Source organism: Lepeophtheirus salmonis, chromosome 6 (assembly GCF_016086655.4).
Source record: "Lepeophtheirus salmonis chromosome 6, UVic_Lsal_1.4, whole genome shotgun sequence".
In the NCBI taxonomy this organism is placed as follows: Eukaryota; Metazoa; Arthropoda; class Copepoda; order Siphonostomatoida; family Caligidae; genus Lepeophtheirus; species Lepeophtheirus salmonis.
In genome coordinates this window covers 28,286,059-28,304,022 of record NC_052136.2, presented here as the reverse complement: position 1 = coordinate 28,304,022, position 17,964 = coordinate 28,286,059, and the positions used below count along the sequence as shown (strand labels likewise).

Sequence of the window (17,964 nt, the reverse complement as noted above, 5' to 3'; positions counted from 1 at the left end):
TTATACCAAAAAATTTATAACCCAATATGTATACTTACTTTGGAAGAGGATGTATGCAAAAAAAATATATAAAAAAGGTTATATAAAACCATTACATGTATTTTAACTTAAGACATGTCAATTTTATTGGATTATTTTAATGGAAAAAGTTTCAAGATTATTAAACTCATGAGTTTTTGAATAACAAACATGTGTTGATACCTGGTCTTTTTTTATGAATATACTTTTCAAATAAATACTTAAAGGGTTTTGTTGCATTTATGAATACATAACTATATTTAGATTCTCATCTTTAAGAAATCATTACAATTTAATAGTATCTTTGAACAAAATGTGTATGAGAGCCAAATGGAATGGGCTCATCAAAATTGGCTCTAGCAATTTCACGCATATTGCGTGCATTGAGGAAGACCAAGTAGCTTCCTTGGCGATCTCCAGAGTTGCTCACACATGAAATAATGACACCATCATCTTCAGAGGATCCAGAGGGATTGGGAAGAAAGACAATCTCACTTGGATGCTCAAACTTATCACCAGTTTTCCAGACGGTAGTCATTCCGGTCTCCATATCAATCTTGGTGATAGAGTTGGCGAAATTGTTTCTTGGATTAAGTCCATGCATCCATCCGACAACATAGGTGAAGTTATATTTACGGAAGTTAAAAAAAGGGTTAATCTTTGGGTTCTCCATTCCTGTTTCACAGGTAATGATTTTTGGACGGATGTTAATAATATTATTGTTACGAATAGCAGTGGCTTCGTTCCATTGTCCAAAGTTCAAGTCAATTCCTTGTTCCATGTAATGAAGAGGCAATACAAAGCGCATGAGGCGAGAGTTGGAGTTGTTTGCATAAAAATCAGGGCAAGACTTTAACTTTTCGACCCACATGGAATCCATGATTTCAGGGCCGTCATAGGTAAGCATGTCCACAACGATGTGTCCTCTAGATTCGTAACAGTTCACAAAGTTGAAGAAAAAGTAAGATCGATCAGTAACATAGTTGATCTCAATGTTACGGCCAGTCTTCTTGTCTACAATATAAAAATGATTACGCTCTCCGGCCATCCATTCCAAGCAATCTCTGGAGGAGGATCTTTGATTTTTGTTATGCTTGAGTTTGTTTACATCATAGGCCATGGGTTGTTCACAGAAAATCAAGTAGTTATCAGTCATACCAAAGGAATGGAAGTATCCAATGTGATGGGGAAATCGAGATGGAATAGTGGATACGAATTTAGTTTCAGTGGGAAAGTTATCTCCATTGTAATTGATTTCAGGCAATGGTCTAGTGAATTTGATGAAGTGATACTTGTTACCTGTCACAATAGAGGCTGCCAAATTGTAGAAGTCACCATTGTGATCCTTGAGAGGACGAACACTCTTCATTTTGAAAAGATGAGACATGTCAATAAGATCCCCAGTAGCAAGGGAGTCAGGATCAACAATGCGTTCAAATGAAGTTTCATTAGTTGCCAAAATTAGATCACCAAATTGATAGAATGATGAATTACAATTGTCAGTTGGCTCTTGATCCATCATGAAGTCATTCATGCTTGTGGATCGATGAAACGATCTCATAGAAGTTGATGAAGCTCTTTCACCTCTTCTGGTAGTTCTTCTTAATGGACTCTGTGAATGGTAAACAGAAACCTGGTAATCATTGGACTTATTAAAGATGTGGGGTTGATTTTCAATTTTCATAGAGGCATGAGGAGCTGAGCTTCCATGCTCATGCTCTCGCATGTATTCGTCGGATCTGAGATTCTTCTTGGTGAAGGTGATGAACTTTCCATTTTCTTGGATTTTAAAGGAACTCATCATTGAGAGTCCGTCCATCCAATGCTTCTTGGAGGAGGACACAAAAGAATCCTGGGCGTTATTAGAGTAAAGATCTCCAGAAGGACCATTGTAGAGAAGTATTCCTTGGACCCAGGTAGGGAGTTGTTGGCCACTCAAATGGCCACGAACATCAGAGCAAGAGCTTGAGTTGGCAAAAAGATTATTGTTGAATTCCTTGTTCATGGTTGATAATTTTTTTTGAAGTGTTGTTTCTTTACTGGCGAAGCTGGTAAATTGATGGTTCTTCTCAATGTGGTGAAGGTTTTTATAGTCAAAATATGATTAAATTAAATTATTGAGATCATGCATTAAAATAAATTGAATATTTTTTATTTGTAATATTATTCAATATAAAAAATTACTTTGTAAATTATGAATCGATCCGTGATAGGGGCTTCAAACGGAGTGACAATTGATATACTTTTTTCCCTAAAAGTATATTATTATTTATTGAATTCAACATTTTAAATGTAAATCATATTTTCTCGTACAATTTTATTTATAATATTTACTTATCAAATGCACCTTTCGGAATATTTAGGTAAAAATTACGTTTCATCTTTGGACGGATAAAATCTGAGAAAAAAGAAAAATATTTCATTGTGTTTCTTTATTATTCTTTTTGATCTCCCCTTGATCCTTCAGTCAACTAAGAGATAAGACAAAGACAGTAGCATGATCTATCTTTATGTTGCAGCTTCCATTACAGTCTGAGTGTCTTTTAGTTGGGATTTAGTAGAGATTCAGTCTTCATTTACATCATGATTGAAGATAATGATCGTAACAAGGTACTTTTAGTATAAGTATAGAGGAGAAAACTAAAAAAATAAGTTTGTCCAGTTAATTCATCAGATTGCATAATATGTGAGTATGTTAGTCTATACATGGAAAGATTAATCAATTTTTCATTAATAACAAAATGTGTTATTCAATTAATTTATTATTCAATTACTTAGCATGAGAGTTTTTGTTGACGTCAAAGAGTAGAGAGAGATTTGCCTTGTGTAAGATATAATCTTAATGTCAACAAAGGACAATCTTGAAAAAAAAAACCTTTATCAAAAGAGTTACAATCATCCGATTTAAGCCAAATATGCCCTGTTGTGTTTGATAACATGTTGCCAACAAGAATCCAACTTCATAATGCCCTTTTTGTAGAAACCAAAACAAAATCGGACAGCTAATTTGCACTTGTCTTTATTGGCGCGTTGTCCATGGATACGAACAGATGGTAGTCTCTTGGTACCAGGTCTGGACTGTAAGGTGGCTGCATAAGAACTTCCAATTCGAGTTCACGGAGCTTCTGGCGCGTCATCAATGATGTGTGCGTTTGATTTTCTCTAATAATGAAACAGAAAAATCATTAGAAGCCATTTTTCATTCATAGCTATAAAAAAATATTCCTAATGTATAAAAAATATTAAACTTATATAATATAGAAATATATTTAAAATAAAAAATAGCCTTAAAAATTAAGAATTAATAAATAAATGGTAGTGTTTTAATAGTTTGCTACACAGTTTTAAAAGTCCAAAAATATCCATTGGTAAAATAAGGTGTCATATTTGGCATAACTGAGCAACCAAAGTGTATTTGATAATCTTATGTTGTAAGCTTGGCATCAAAAAAGGATGATAAACATCAAAATAAATGCGCGTAATACGCGGCACCAAAAGAAAATATCCGGCTATACCAAATTCCAAACTTTTGTCATTACAGTAAAGTATGATGTGTATGCTTTGATAAAAAAAAAAATTACACAGTACGCTTTGTAACAGAGGCACAATTGATGCAGTGGTATATTAAGCACAGTTTGTTTCATTCTACAATTTTTTTAAGAATCGACAATTTAATGGTGAAAGTTGTCTCCTCTATGAATTTATGAAAATAAAGATGAGATTCTTTTTTGGAAAATTTTAAGTATAAATATAAATTTTAACCATCTTACTTTGTTTCTAATAAAATACTATTTAAAAAAGCAAAAAAAAATCAAATCTAATTAAAAGCTTAATATAGTAAATTAACCCTTTTAATGGAAAAAGTAAATTAAGAAAATACATTTTTTCAAAAAACTAAATTGTCTTTAAAATAAAACTTTGTTAAATTTCAGGCAACTCCAAGAGTTTCATAGATTTTATTTCACATCACTTCGTATATTCAATGCTAACTAACAGTTAGGCTTCAATTTTCCCGAAAGACTTTCCTAGTACCACAGCTCAGCGGTTCCCAAAGTTGGGGTTGTGAACCCTGTGGTGTGGATCATTTAAAAAAGTATTTCCCAGAAGATAGTACTGCACAAAAACATAACTAGATTGACCCTTAATACGGCCACAGCTAATCATCTCTCGTCTAACATGGAAATTGTTTTTATCGAACTTTCAAGTGACCAATCGCTAAAAAGAGATTTTGATTCTAAAACACTTGACGAATTCTGGATTTCTTTGATGAATCAGTACTCACTGCTGGCAATGTAGCTTTAGATTTACTTATATCATTTGGTTTAGCTTAGAAGACCTTTTCCGTATTAACTTATATGTATAAAAAAATACAGATCGCTGCTTAACGATTTATTGCGTCCAAAATTAGACCTTTAATAAATTTGTATCTTGTAATCTTCGTTGTATTTCTTATATTTTTTAATATATATAGAATCAAAATCTTTATTTTATACCAACATTGTCACATAACCTATATCATTTTCCTTTGGGTTGAACTTTGTAGGGTTCATATGGTCTTCAAGTTATTTATTCGCCTAAAATGGTCTCTAAATTTTCATTTAATCTCTCAATGAGAGGTATAGGGGTCGCAAAGTTAACTTTAAATATATTTATTTTAAAGTGGATTTTTAAATTAATTTACAAAAAAAAAAAAAAAAGCGGGGATTCTCCTTTTAAAGGGAGATGTTAACACACACACGGCTTATGCAATAATGAAGAAAAAAAGAAGAAAGAGCGCACGTATCAACTTTTTTTCCTTTTCTAATTCCGATACTTTGTTTTTTTCTTTACGCATATCCCCATTTTAACTTATAAGTAAGTTTCGTGATTGTTTGACTCAGTATTATTTGAGTATGCACTAAGCATGGACACCAGTAAAGAGAAAATGCACCATATTTTATAGTTTTTTCAATAAGGGTCAAAACGCAAGCTCTAGAATTTGTGAAAGGTGTCTGTGGTCCTGATACTGTAACATTCCATTCTGTGCAATTTTGGTTTCATTGATTCCGTCCCACTATTTTTGATGTTAAAGATATACCATGTTCTGAAAAGGTAATTGTCGAAAATGTGGACAAAACAATGGAAATCGTCGAATCCAACTGTCATGTCGGCATTTTTTTGATTGGCAAGGATATAAACATTTATTGAACTCTATTTAGGTTACGCCTTCAAACTACATACTATCACACTACCTTGCTGATCAAATAAATTTTTGATTTTATCATGCACAATTGAAATTTAAACAATTATTTTATCTTTTGTCTTTTTAAGAATAACTGAAAGGTGCTTTCTTTTATGATTTCTTTTTAATCCTTAAATAAAAGTTGAGTTTTATAACAAAGATTTTTTACAAAAAACTCATTCTTTTATGAGTTTTTGTCATTGTTCTCTAGAAACTAACTTTCTTCTTCTATGAAAAAAGAAGAAAATTCAAACAAATCAATTTCTTTCAAATACAATAAAATCTATTATTATCACTCTACTTTGATGCTCTTCAAGTTAAGCTCTGATCAAACTAGGGAAAAGTTTTTATTTTTTTAAAGCAACTCGTTATCAACTTAATTTTTTTCTTTACATTGAAAAATGTTTTTTTTTTTTTTTTTTTAACTCATAAAACATATATACAGGGATGTATTTTATCTATATATACATATAAATGTGTACTAGGGATTATCATCGACTGGGAAATAAATTTAAAAAAATGCAGGATCCCGTTGGTAAATAATGAATGAAATAGAATTTAAGTACATTCTAATCTGGATATAATAAAAATACGATTAGATAGTAAATTTTCACTCAAATACCAATTTTTACTACATAAAATTCTTTACATAGAAGAAACACGAAGTAAAAAATCAAAATAAGGTCGCTTTTTATTTCTCTTTTTTAGTATCAACTTCATATAATTGCATGAAAATGAAAAACTCAAATGAGGATTTTCTCCTTTTATTTGTACAAACACTTTTCTTCTGTATATATATTTTTAAATCAATACGGATACATATCGTAAATGCCACCGAAAAAAACCTTCTTGATAAATGACAGAAAATGTCGTTGGATCCTCGTGAATAAAGACAATCCCGAGTCGGCCAGCATGGCCCTCTTCATGGTTCTGGCAGCCACGGAAAATAGATTTAATTTATAGCTATAGGTAGTTCTTAGTCATATGTAATACATTTGTGCCAGTTATAAAGAAAATAAACAAATGAATTGGATCAAAATCAATCTTTTACTAATACATTGAAAAGTTTCTGAACATAATTTACGCACTCGTAACTGAGGAACAACAATAGAAAAATGTATCATTGCAACATTGCTCTTTACTCTGAGGACTTTGACTATTCACAAGACCAAGAAATGATGACTTGTGATTGTATGGTCCATAGAATATGTTTGAAATTTGCGAAGTAAACTTATAAATGAGTTAATTTTTAAGTTTTATAAATTAATAGTACTTCACACTTATAAAAACTTGAAAAAAACAACTTTAGGAACAAACAATGTAACCGTTAGATTATAAATATATTTGATTTACATAAATTATTATAATTTTTGTAGGCGGAGTTGGAACAAATTTTCGGACTCCTAACTCCAACTACCAAAAAATAAGAAAACACTGACACTAACTACGCAGCCCTCAGAGAAGCCCATATACATATACATCTCAAAATGTTGTAGGATATAGAGTGAAGAAAAAACAAGGTTTTTATTTAATTAAATTAATAAGAAATACACATATTATATATATATATTTACTTTTTGAAGTTTAAAAAAAAACCGCTTTTCCTTTCAACTGTATACATATATGTTCATAATTTATATATATTCTTTTTCTCTTCCATACTATTCAAATATATATATATATATATATGTATTCATATGTATCCACTTTGATCAATCAACAAAATTTATTCTTCCATTTTCAAAAAAAAAAAAAAAAATGAACTGCCAACATCCCAAAAAATAAAAATGGCCGATTTACAAAATCTCCTTTACTGTCTGCATTTTCATATGCTCCATTAGCTTTGAGTAAATATACAATGTCTATTTAATTTATAAATTTGAAATACGTCGTACATACAACCAAGCGCCCCTTATCTCTTGATTCACGTCTGTAATATGACTATTTCAAGTCATTTTACCAAGTCTTTAATATACTTTTATCACATTACAGGCTGCACAACAAAATATATCAGGTGGTCAAATAATAAAATATTGAACCGTTTATTGCTTTTTTTATATATCAATATCATTATTTTTTTTCTTTAATTACAGGAAGCGGGGATCAAATTTTCGCCTACTTTAAACCTTGATAACTTGAAGACGACATTATCAAATAAAAAACCGGTTACCAAATAAGAAAGCTATTCTCGTCAGCTGACGATACTTAGTTCAGTTAGCATCATGCCGTCATCATATGAGGAGATAAAGAGCTATAAGTGGAACGAGGAGCTTTCGAGGTCCGCCGTAGTCATGGCATTAGTTAATAATGGAGGTGAAATCTCCAATTCAACGATTGCTTCAACCTTAGGAGTGAATTTACGGACTATTCAGCGTATCCCTAAGAAGCTAGAGGACACCTGGGATGTTGATGCCACCATAAAGAGGGCACCCAAGGAGGAGGGCGTCGACAGGAAGGTCAGGGACACCGACTTTGTCGACAAGGTGAAGAATGGATGACCCTACCAGGTCCATGAAGGTCATGGCGAGGGATCTGGGCTGCCATGAGAAAACAATAAGGGACTGTGTATCTGAGGATTTAAGTTGCAGGAGCTACAAGATGCAGGTGGGCCAGATCTTGACCCACAAGGCAAAGGACAACAGGCTGATGAAGTCAACAAAATTGCTCAACAAGCTCAAGCACCCAAAGCAGCCCCGGATGCTGTGGTTTTTCTCTGAGGAAAATAATTTCTGTCAAGATCAGAAGGTCAACAAGCAGAACAACAGGTGGATAGACACCCAGCCATGTGAGGAAGGTAATGAAGACCAAGTTCCCTGCAACGGTCATGGTGTTCGGGGTGGTCAGCAGTGAAGGTCATGTTATGCCTCCCCACATGTTTGAAATGGGTCTAAAGGTCTATACAGAGGTCTACCTGGATGTTATGGAGAAGGTGGTTCTGCCCTGGATCCAAGGGGTAGCCGGAGACAAGCCCTGAGTGTAGCAACAGGACTCAGCACCCTGCCATGTGTCCAAAATCTCCATGCAGTGGTTAACCGAGAACTGTTATGACCACGTAACCAAGGATTTGTGGCCTCCTAACTCTCCCGACCTTAATCTTTTGGACTATTTTGTCTGGGGCTATGTCGAGACACATACCAACAGACATCCCCATAGCTCCAAGGCCAGCCTGATGGACTCCATCAAGGAGGTATTCGGCAACATGGACAATGAGATGGTCAGAAGAGCCTGCAGCCGGTTCCGAGGCCGTATTGAGGCTGTTATTGATGCCAACGGTGATTATATTGAATGAATGGCTACTCTATACTTATATGCTCGTCATAGTTTTGATTTTCAATAAAAAAGTTAAAAAATGTATATTTTGTGTTGTTTTTTGTAGAAAAATATTTTGGCGACAATTTGATCCCCGCTCCCTGTAGTAATTACATCTTCAAATTCTGGTAAAAATTTTACTATGTATTCGATAAACAATAATTATATGAAATTGTCTTTTCAGAATTTTAATGATGAGGCAAGTAATGGTGATGACCTATGTGACTCTAACAGTCTTTTTTTGTCTTTTTCATATCTCTAATTGAATTACAGGATTGGGAAATTGTCAACTTTGAATATATTACATCAGTTATAACAGGTTTTAATTCAATTTTAAGAGAGAAATTTTTCCTCTCAATCTGCCCATACTTAATCCAGTTAAACAGAGGGAAAGGGTATATATAGGATTGCTTAGCATTTTTAATAGATCTAAGAAGAATAAAATATTGTGATTTATAGTCTATGCAGCAAAAATATAAACGTTTCTCGTTTCAACAACACGACTTCAATCAAAAAACACCACATCAAAAACATCCATGAAGTTGATTTAGATTAGTTATCAATTATAATACTTAACAACTATCTGTCCATGATTATGTCAAAAAAAACAAAAAAAAAACTTGGCTAGGCCTCGAAAAGAAATGCTTTATCGAAAAGGAGCTATGATTTTAATTCAAGATCTAAAAAATTATCTAGTGTTTCATTAATTCCTTAAAAAATTTGATTTTTTGAGTGACGAGTTTTTTTAGCAAGCTAAAAGTATATAGGGAGTAACCAGTATTCCGGCGAATAACGAGTATTCAAGCAAGTAACTAGTATTGAGGTGAGTAACGATTAGAGTTAATAATTTCTCGATTTTTTTTTTTTTAGGAAATCGAAAATGCTCATACAGCAAAATTCAGCTCTATTCACATTACAGTTACTTATCCTTCGGATTCAATTTCAGCGTCATAATTGTCTTGGAGCTATTTGAGGCTTCTTTTCAATCTGTGGGAGGGAGCCAAGTCACCTTTAAAGGCCTCAAATTCACTTGGAAAATTGCGAACGAACGTCTCACTGAGTCCCAGAGTTCGAACGATTGTTATGTTGGTACTCCTTGAGCTGATTCTAAGGAGTACTTCGTGTCTTTTCTAAATATTTGGCGCAACGAATTCGTTAATGTATTCCTTTTTTTCAACTGGTGCAGGTTTATCCAATGTATCAAACCAAAAAATCACCTACATAAGTGCTATGTTTGCCCAAGAGAGGTCCCCAAAGTGGTGGCATAGAGAGCTTGCGCTCCTTATATAAATTTATTTACAAAACGGTCGAGAGTGGAACCGTCTTGCAGAAATAAAATACAACTTCCTATATGCTTCTATACTAATATTTGAGCAAGAGAGAATGAGAAATGTCACAAAACACCCATAAACCAACCTACTACATCAGGTGAAAAAGAAATAAATTAAATGATTTAGCACTTTTTTTGTGAAAACAGTTATTTTGATAAACTTTAATCATCAAATTAACTACTTATAACACAATAAGGATGGTTTGGATGTGTCTTTTTTCACAGAACATTCGATTATATGGATCTGAGTGAACTTTCAGTTCCATTCAACTCTTATGTGCTTATGAAATTCGGATATCCATCATAGTTAAGGATCTCATCTCATTAGAAAAGGTTTTTGCGCCTTACTCGATGAATATCATCTCATTTCATGGAAGTATCAGTCATTGTAAAGATATTTTTTAAGTTCCAAATCTATTACTTCATCATACATTGGTTAAAATATCCATTCGTCCCTCTATATCTTGTATGGAATCGTTGTATACTTGTATAATAACTGAGGATATGTTTAATTAAAATGACTAATACTGGAATGAAATGTACAGTACAACTATTTTATTACCTACATATATTTGAATATGTATAAATAGTTCATAGGAACTTTTACGTGATAAATATGATAATAAATTATCAGTGATTTTATAGCTTTGGTAGAGTTATATTGGAAAATATGAATTTCATTTAACATATTTTAAAAGTTAGTGAATCGGACGGGATTTTCTGAATTACTAAATCACCTGTCATTTTATTTAAATCTTTACATCAATATTCAATCAATAAATTATAGATTACACTAAATGCTTATGAAGTAACAAAACTGTATACAAGAATAATTATTTCACTATTCATTGACATTAACTAATAGATTATATTCTTTGACAATTGTAAACCCTATTAATATGACATTAACAATTAAAATGATTTTTTAATTTATCAATTGTAAATAATGGTGCAATGAATATATGTGTTTATTTATTTGCTTCATTGATTTAAGTTTATATGTTTATTTGTCTTAATTGTTTAGCCTTATAATATATTTGATAATTGATTAATTTACTACAATTTACACTAATTACAATTATATACTTCTAAATATCTAGGATTGTAGTAAAAATGTTAGATTATGTTGACTAATCTCATTGGTCAAAGGTTTATTAATTAGTATTTTTGCTCTGTTCCAGAATGCTGTAGTAGTAAGAAAAATAAATTAAAAGGAATACACTTTTTAATTTATTAAAGTTGCTACATACTGTCACACCATCTACCGGATAATTATACTCAAAAGAATAGCCCTTAGAAGGAATGGAAAAAAGCGGTCACGTTCCATGTAAAGACTTTTCCTTGGTCAAACTTAAATATAACTTGAAGCTCGACGTTATATAAAAAAAAATTCCTTCTAAATGTCACCCGTAAAAATATTCATAAAGTTGCCCTTTTAGCAATATTTGTTACATGTCTTTTAACCTTTTATTTGGTATATAAATGTACATATGGGGATCATCACTTTAGGGCTGTATATACGTACATATGTAAATGGATGTAGTTTATTTTTTAACGTCTTCTATATGGGATTACCTCCATTTAAGGCTTTCTATTCATAAACTTTACGTCTAAGGACTCTTTTGTGGTAGGGATATGAATAGAACATTTTTTTATATGTATATAAATATTTTATACTAAGTGGGTCAATCATTTATCAAAGCTCTAATATAATAATATTATTTTCTTCAAATATTAGAAAAAATGGTGGTTACAAACACGTTGAACCCCCTAAGGGTTCAATTTTTATAAATGTGTATTCTTTTTCAACACTATCTGTTAAGTGGAATGTCAAAATATATTTTACTTTCTCCCTTCTTCCTTTGCACTACCTCTAGCAACATCAACAATAACAACAGGGCTACCAACTTTTCTTAAAAGAAAGTTTAATCGAATTATCAATTTATTTTACTTTTTTCTTTTGATGAATTGTTTTTTTTTTTCTAATTTCAAAAAATGTTTTTATACTATCATTAGAGTATACAACGGGGCGTTCAGCATCTACTTAGTATAATGGTATATATGACTATAATAGTGATGTACTAATCTTTGGATTTTGCATCTCCGGGTTATCTGCACTATATACATATTCATATCTAAATTGGATATATAGGGTGCGGTTTTACAATTAAGAATTTTTTTAAACCTGTATTTCTTGGGAACCCTTAGTTGTACAGCTTTAAAACTTAATTTATCAGATTCAGCAGACAATTTTGTATAAATTCTGTTTATAATGCATTGAAAATGTCCGCCGAGTACGACAGTCATGCAGAGATCATTGTCACCCTCCGTGCAGGCTGTGCGCCTAAAGAGTTATTCGACTTTCTCAAGTAGTCCTCTACCACCGTGTACAATGTTGCAAGAGTCGAAGGAGTCTGGAGGGATGGGAACACCAACAAGGAAGAAGGTAGATCAATCTGCGTACAAAATTGGCTTTCCAACAATTTCGAGATGTTCTTGTCTAAGGAAATGTGGCCCCCTAGCTCCCGGACTGCAATCCTTCGGACTATTTCGAGTAGGGGGTCTTAGATAGGGAGTCTAACAAGCGTGCTCACAACAATTTGGCTTCTCTGAGAGCCTCCATTATTGAGGCTGTGAACATTATGAATAAAGATCATCTGATCAAGGCGTGCAGCAGGTTCCGTGCCAGGTGGATGCCGTGGTTGAGGATAGGGGTGGTTGGATTGAATGCTTAGGTTCATGGAGGGTCCTAACGTTTGTATATAAATGAATTTGTTGGACATGTAAATATCTTTACTAATTTAAGAAATAAAAAGGTTTATGTCCTGGTCTCGAAAATTCTTAATTGTAAAACTACACCCTGTAAATGTAATATTTGCAACTTTAATTTGATAATGTGGATATTTTTCCCCTAATATTATCCAGTTTATTTATAATATCTCCTTACCATGGTCATGTTCGTTCTTTAATTCTGGTTCTTACTTGTCATTATGTGATTATATTATATATTTTATTTGAAAAAGATACCTCATAGCCGTTTCAGGGTAATTATTTAAAACATGGGTCGTGTCTCAAGATAACGACAGTATTTCAGCTACTATTGCAAACCATTCATTTGTATGATTTATTATTCCAATTTCTCCCGAATCTCTAAAAATCCAATATGTATCATAATATTGTCTATTTTCGGTATTTCTTCCACGTACATTTTCTACATGAGCCCTGTATAATCCAGTAACATTCCCCCAAAACATTAGAGTTCCATTATTAGCCTTTAAAAAGGCTCATATAACTTTAAAAACATATAGTCCCACTCTTGTCTCTTCCTCAATACAAGCAACCCCAACGTATTTCTTAATATTGAACTATGGCTCCGTCCTAACGGCAACGTTCTCTGAGGAAAATGCACTTATATTTATTTGTTTTGGAGGGATACGAGGCTGGTGTTACGTTTCACCTAAAGGATTTTTATTTTTTATTGGTTTTTAGAGTGTAGGAATCTGACAGTGCTATTAATGCATGGTCTTCTGGACAGAGTAAACATAAATACTAATAATACATGGGCTATAAAGTTCCGGGCTTAACAAATGAAACACCTTTTTTTCCGTTAAAAATTATTTAAAACAAAAGTTATTATTACTATGATTAGTTTTTTATTCGGTTTATGGAGCGGAGTCTTCATAATATTTTAAAAGCCATTGCTAAGTTTGAACTATATTTCTACCCTCAAGAAGCAGTTTAAAATTAAAAGTAGAAATTGTTTTTGATCCATTGTTTTGAAAATGGCAAAAGATGTAGCACACTTAGCAGAATAACTGACAAACTGAAAAATAGATTGGCATGAAATTTTGACAGCTGTCTTTTCAAGGTTGGCACTAACTGAAATTGAGCTGAATTTGAAAAAAAGTGTGGAGCCTAAAAACTTTATGGCCATGTGTCTTATATAATAAGACTCAATTAGATAAGTACTTATTTTTAACCGGCCGGGATGACGCAGATTTCTCCCTCGTGTTGGCGCTAAACTTTTTTGATCCGAATAAATAAGTATAACATCGTTAAAAAAATGTTAGCGGCGGGACAGGACTTAAAATATCATCAGAAGACGATTGAATTACTATGGAAGTATACCCCGGTGGTAAGTGGGGGTGAAGCGAGGGGCTGCTGCCCTTTTACTTTTTGAAAAACTATCACAATGAAAACTTTATGCTTATTCTGTCATCCATTTGTGAACTCATTTTGATCAAATTATTGCCCACTTATAAATGGATTCTACCTGCTCTTGCAGAGACTTCTACCATCCTCCAACTATCACAGCCCTTCAGAAACTCAATTCCTGAAACCACATATTCAATCATGCATCGAATCACAATTGAATCCAATGATTATATGAATTTCATAAATATTTGAATTTATCACAACTACTATACAGATTCGGCACATCACTAATTTTATAATTCATTCCAATATTGAAATACTCGTGCTTTTTATTTTTGAAGTACATACATGGTATTAGTGGGGTGTTGGTAGGTAAAGGGTGGAAGACAAATCGAGACCTTTTCCCTCTTGTCTTTTGTCTGATAAAGTTTGAAAAATAAAATAAACGAGTATTGATTTTTAAATTGTATCAAGTCTATTGTTTAATAGATGAAATGAGGAGAGGTTTTCTTTTCTGACATCAGAGAAAGGTTTTTTGATTGATGGTTGTATATGTGTTTTAGTTTATTTAGGGTTTTTTATATTAACTTTAAAAGGAAACAAAGAATGATGTGAACGACCTAAAAAAAATGGACGAACATATCGGTGAGTAAACAAACATGCTATGACCAATCAAACTTAGGACCTGTAAAATATAACAAATGCATTTAAGGAAATACAAATACGAGGAGGATCTTAAACTACATAACTTAAAGTTTTAATTGGGGTTTTCTTTATCGTACAAATTACAAGATATTTATACAAATGTGTTCTTTTTAATATAAACTTATGTATTATGTTGTCAGCCTTGCAGATTTTTTATTAAGAAAGACACGTTTTGTAAAAGAGTAGAAAGATATAATTTGCCATTCTAAAAAACTAATAGGTATATGCATTTGGATGATAGACAATGTACATTAAGATGGGTTGTTGTACTTCCCATTTTTTCGAAAAGCAAAAACAGGTAGTGTTTTTTTATACTGTGTTTTTTTTCACGTAGATTTCAAAAATGTAATTTTCAAAAATATAGAATGACCCTAAGCTACATTAATTTCACATTGAAATGAGAGAAAATACAGTTTTTTCTATATTTTCCAGTGCCGGTTTTCTTTATGTATTTTATAGATATTCTTATTAAGGGAATGTATATGGATTGTCCTTGATGTGAAGAAATCAAATATGGAGAAATTTTAATCATTAAATAATTCTAACCCAGTTATTTGTGCATTTTAAAATGAATAAATAATCAGTAATTTCAAAACTGTTTTGTTTGGAGAATACTTAGGAAAATATACTTGTATTTATTAACCTTATGATGTATATCTGTTGATGTTATATTTTATTAGTTTGTTTATTTTGATTCTAAATATCTAACAAGAGAAAATAAATATTAGAATTCAGAATAATTTATTTACAAAAATTTTGTTTCCTTAAAGAATAAAAATATTTAAATTACATTTTAATCAATTAAAGAGTTTCAACTTTTCCTTTTAGTAAATCTTTCTTATAATATATTTAATTTTAGAAAGTTATAGAGGTCTTGCTTGGAGTCATTCTTTGACATATCTTTCTTGCTGGCCTCCAGTTTCCTAATTACTCCATTTCTCTTTGCTTGTGAGAAATACTGGAAAGAAGCTGGTATGACCATTTTAAAAACCCTCTCACAGCTTTGTGTGTGGCATGACCACTTCAACACTTTCATTGGTATTTTGATGAAGCCCTTCAAATCGGAATTTGTTAAGGAGCAGGTAAGAGGTGGCTCTGACACTCCTTCTGACCAGTTGATCAGCTTAACTGTTTATAGGAGGCGTTTTTCTGATGCTGACAGATAGACTACCCGATTGTCCGTTTGGTCAACTCTCTCCCCTATAATCAAGATTCGTTGTACCCCTATGATTATCTCCTTCAAGTCATCAAAGCAAACTATAGTTTGTAAGATAATTAACTGTGAGCATAACGAGGAGATCTTTTCACAGTTGGCATCACGAGTTCACGCAACTATTTCTTTTGGGACTTGAGACTATTAAGTTGAAATATGACGTCCCTTGCAATTCAATCCACTATTACTTCACCTTGGTATTGAACCAATATGGATAATACACACGAATTATAAAGTTAACTAGTGGTGGGCCAATGGAGATTCGGGGAAATTTTGAACAGATATTTAAGGGGTGTATCCGAGTCTAGCAGCTTTCCTATTGGTCCAAATAATGTATTATCTGAGAGATTTGGGCCATCAAGCTCAAGAATTATACGGTGTAATGGAAATTAATTAGTATGCAGACTACACGCCAACCAGACCAGTTTTCTTCCAACTTCATTCCAAGTTTTCGTATAACTCAAGTATTTACACAAGTGTTCACATTTGTTGAGTCCCCTCCGATCACCAGGACTATTTTATAAAAACATCTCTACTTTAACCATTTAAATATAACCTTTGTAACTTCTGTAGCGTGTGATTCTTCCTTGTTTGCTTTCTCTATTATAAAGTGGAACAAGTGATTACTTCCAGATACAATAAAAATACTATAGTGATCTTGCTTGATCCAACCCATAAATGACTGTTCACTCCTCATTCCTTCCGTCACCACATTAGTCAAGTCGATTATTCCATCAAAGAGACCTCATGAGATTGGCTCCCCTCTCTACTCATATCTCATTTCTTTCATCAACTACTCCTGCACTTTTAGAATCTTATTTTTGTCAATTATATACATTAAAGTTTTATTAAATTAATTCATGACTCTGTAATTATGTGTGTTAACTAATGTAAAGTCGATGTAAATTATGTAGAAAAAATTATAATCGTTAAACTCTTTGAAAGCTTGTAGTGATTACTTTCTGCCTTCATTTTGTCACTTTAAGTTACCAAATCTTTAATGACATTATCTTAGGCGTTGTTTTTATATCTATTTTCGTATCTCTAACTATGAGTATGCAAAAAGTCTTAGCTGCAAGCACCTATAAGAGGGCGATGAAACAAATAAAAACATCACACTTTGCTTCTTGTAAAGACATAAAAAAATGACTCCTAGGTTGATCCTTAATTATACCCTGATTTGAACACATATACCTCCCCAACAAAACTAAAGTTTCCACTCTAGTGATCACTTTATATTTAAATAATATATATATTTAAAAATCAAAAAATAATTATAACAGCTATGGAAAATAAAAACAAAACACTGTTTAGGTTGCATCTACGAAATCTAAGTACACATTTAAGGCTGTATTTTGTACAACTTTAGTTATATCATTCAAGACACAAATGAGTGGAAGTTGTTGAGTGGAGTTGAAGATCATAAAGTGTATGGGATCTGTGGAGTCGCCTGGAACGGAGATTTAATAAGTTGAAAAATGGAAGAAGGAGAGGTTTTTATTTTTATTTTATATAAAGAAGTTTCATAGAGAAAAATACGACTATTATATCTTCCTAACAAACTGTCATTTGTGTCAATTATTCTATTTTTAATGGGGTGATGTAATACCATGACACAGATTCAGAATACTTACTTAGACACTCTATGAAGAAAAAAACAACTTAAATATCATTTGTAAAGCAACGCAGAATTCATCTCAACATCATCATCATTCATCTCATCTAATAATGAATTATTAAACAGGAGGATAACTTTTTCTCTCAATCTTGGATTCATGTTTTTATCGATTAATCAATAAATTATTTTATTAATTATTTATTATCTCTTTGTTCTCAAATAGATACAAAAATCGTGTCTTCAATAATAACCTATGAAATAATAATTACTTAATGAATATTGATGATACAAACAGAGAACACGCCATCAAATTAACAGAATACATTTTTTGTAAGGAATATAAAATATTCAAGAACTCGGAAGAATATTTAATCAAAAAGTTCTATTTCTATGAT

General features: G+C 32.1%; 1 protein-coding gene across 1 annotated transcript; it reads right to left on the bottom strand.

Moving 5' to 3' along the window:
- Positions 1–247: 247 nt before the first annotated feature.
- On the bottom strand, positions 248–2,075 carry LOC121120616 (beta,beta-carotene 15,15'-dioxygenase). The gene has a single exon (XM_040715491.2). It carries the CDS (start codon positions 2,021–2,023, stop codon positions 311–313), a length of 1,713 nt encoding a protein of 570 aa, XP_040571425.1. The 5' UTR covers positions 2,024–2,075; the 3' UTR covers positions 248–310.
- Between the last annotated feature and the right edge of the window lie 15,889 nt (positions 2,076–17,964).

What these genes read in the sequence shown, in the direction of transcription:
- LOC121120616 (XM_040715491.2), bottom strand. Translation starts at nt 2,023, where the DNA reads ATGAACAAGGAATTCAACAATAATCTTTTTGCCAACTCAAGCTCTTGC.